The following is a 2,620-nucleotide window of genomic DNA, read 5'->3' as shown; positions in this document are numbered from 1 at the left end:
GCAAAATTGGATTCACAAATACCACAGTGATATCTTATACCAAGATGCTTAGTTTCAACATGTATTTTGAATGTAGATATACAGGTGCTAGTGTAATCACAATGTTTACAGGGATAAACAAGATTTTCATGGAACTTTTTAATATGTCTTGTCAAACCTTGACGCCAGGGTGCTACATAATCACACTGTGTACAGGGATAAGTAACACCTTCGTGCTTACTTTGTTTGTGATTTCTTAATTCCTTTAAAATAGTACAACGAAATTCACAAGCATCACATTGAAAGAGTTTATCATCCTCATGCATTCGTTTTTTGTGGTCTATGAGAGTAAATTTATATTGTGCTTTATATTCACACTGATCACATTTGAAAAAAATTCCATTATGCACAGAGTTTATGTGTGCTTTCAAACAGAATTTTCGTGTCGCCTTATAATCACAGAGATGGCAGGGATACCGAATATTTTCATGAGCAGCCTGCATATGAAGCTTTAGATATGTTGGTAGCCTGGTAGTAAATTCACACTGATCACACAGATATTCTGAAATAAAAAAAAAACATGGTTTTCTTAAATTGAAACTTACCCCATTTTAAAAGATCCATTGTTACGTTTGAAACTTCAGAAAAGGCTTAGAGTATATTTGGATATAGAGCTAGATAGGATTACAACAGAAATGAAAAATATGGATATCATTTTACAAAAATCTGTATCTAGGATCTTAAGACAAACCATATATACGTTGCAAAGCTACCAGTCAAAAGGTAGCAAATAACCAACACACCTCTTAGCAATAAAACTTCTGTCAGTGTGCTATTTTTTTTTAAAAGAAAATCAATACTCATCTTGTGGACTTACTGGACAGTCCAATATTAAAAGATATCATAAGAATATTCTTAAAACAAATCTTAACCCTTTCTTGAAGTTTATCCAAAGCTTGGAGCTTATCAATTTTCAGGTTTTGGCGAACAATACTTAACAAGGCCGTATCCCTCTTTTCAGTCCTCACACACCCTGTCATTCATTACATCAGCTTTAATTTAAATATTCTCTATTCTTAAGAAAATTACTGCTAAACAGGATGTATTTTCATTTCAATGAGCTTAATTTTTTTCTTTTATCCATATTTGAAGGGTCTTGAAGATTTTCGTTTCCCGAGGGTCATTTTGTATATTATTTTTATTACTGCAAGAAATTTTAAATATATTTTCCCCAATTACTCCTGCAGAAAGAAATAAAAAAATTAAAAATTTATCAAAGAAATAAAAAATTATATTTCTGACAATAATCGCATTGAACCTTAAAGGAATCAAAATGGGCAAAATACTTTCAGGAAATGATTTTTTAAGAAAAATGTGCTCTTTCCTAACTAGTAAAAATAAAGCTAGATTGTTGTATACATTGAGACATAAATACTAACTTTGTAAATAAAATGTTTTTGATATGTTTGCAAATAAGGAAACCTACTAGAATCGTTGTATTAAGTATTTTCTAAAATTTTCTAAAAATTCACTTAAAATTCTCAAAACTTTTAAATTTTCTTTTGATTTAACTTCGGTTTGTTCTTTTGGTTTCGCCCTTTTCTTCACAACTAAAAGGCAAAAAAATAATTTGTTTTTAAATATTATGTGATCAAATCGATATAAAAGATTTTGAAAAAAAATTGAATATTTCTTACCTTTTTGATTGTTTACTGGATTTGTCCTACAGGCAACATTATTCTTAACATGAATTCTCAACTCTTTCAAATTCTGCGCTGAATACCCGCATTGAGCACATTGTGGAAGAATCCTTTTATGTTCACTAGCTTTATGCTTCCTCAATCCAATCTTAGAGGTAGCTTCGAAATTGCATAAAGAACAGGGGTAGGGATCTTTTGACCTGATTTTCTTCTCAGAAAGACCTAGTTTCTTGCTTGATGTTCTAGAATTTGCATTTTCAATCAGGTTTTCTGAAATAAAGATATATTTATTTAAACTAGGTGATTGTCCGGTTTCACAATTAGACAAGACATTAGATTAGTGACCGGTGAGAATACCTTCCGAATAAAGTTTTATGCCTGTTCAACGAAAGCTACGGAAGTAGTTCGATGTGAGTGGGAACACAATACAAGTAATTTGCACACCACAAACCTCGTTGTAAAACACCTATTGTGTAAACAATGAGTCCAATAAGCTAGAGCCCAGGGAATCTTTATTTAATTTATCATTGAAAATTAAGTTTTATCTCAAAATACCTTTATTTGAATTTAATGAATTCATATTTTACTTTTTCCAAATAAGGCAATGTCCCCTTCCTTCCCGGTACAGAACTCATAAAAGCTGTCAATGGTTAAGCCATCAACATGAAGATTTTTACTTTGGAAATTAACCATAATGGACTGCGAACGCGAATAATAGGGAGCCTACCTATTTTAGTCTTTGTTAATTTATCTCCTGGCTTTACATCACAGTTTATAACATCTTCTACATCAATCTTAATATCTTCAGAGATATCTGTACAAACTATATCATCCTTTAATACTCCGATATAATCATTAATCTCTACATATTCAATATGTTTCTTTAGTTCTCCAGGTTCATCATTTACAAATATATCAATAGTTGGAGGTCTGGAGTCTTG

General features: G+C 31.1%; 1 protein-coding gene across 1 annotated transcript; it reads right to left on the bottom strand.

Moving 5' to 3' along the window:
- Positions 1 to 428: 428 nt before the first annotated feature.
- Positions 429 to 2,541, bottom strand: LOC111717676 (zinc finger protein 142; the record flags this gene model as incomplete). The annotated part of the gene is made up of 3 exons (XM_023493165.1): positions 429 to 541; positions 1,677 to 1,949; positions 2,407 to 2,541. Coding segments are annotated over 3 exons (521 nt in total), but the record flags the coding sequence as incomplete, so codon positions are not given.
- Between the last annotated feature and the right edge of the window lie 79 nt (positions 2,542 to 2,620).

Source organism: Eurytemora carolleeae, unplaced genomic scaffold (assembly GCF_000591075.1).
Source record: "Eurytemora carolleeae unplaced genomic scaffold, Eaff_2.0 scaffold3054, whole genome shotgun sequence".
In the NCBI taxonomy this organism is placed as follows: Eukaryota; Metazoa; Arthropoda; class Copepoda; order Calanoida; family Temoridae; genus Eurytemora; species Eurytemora carolleeae.
This window is presented reverse-complemented; position numbering and strand designations above follow the sequence as displayed.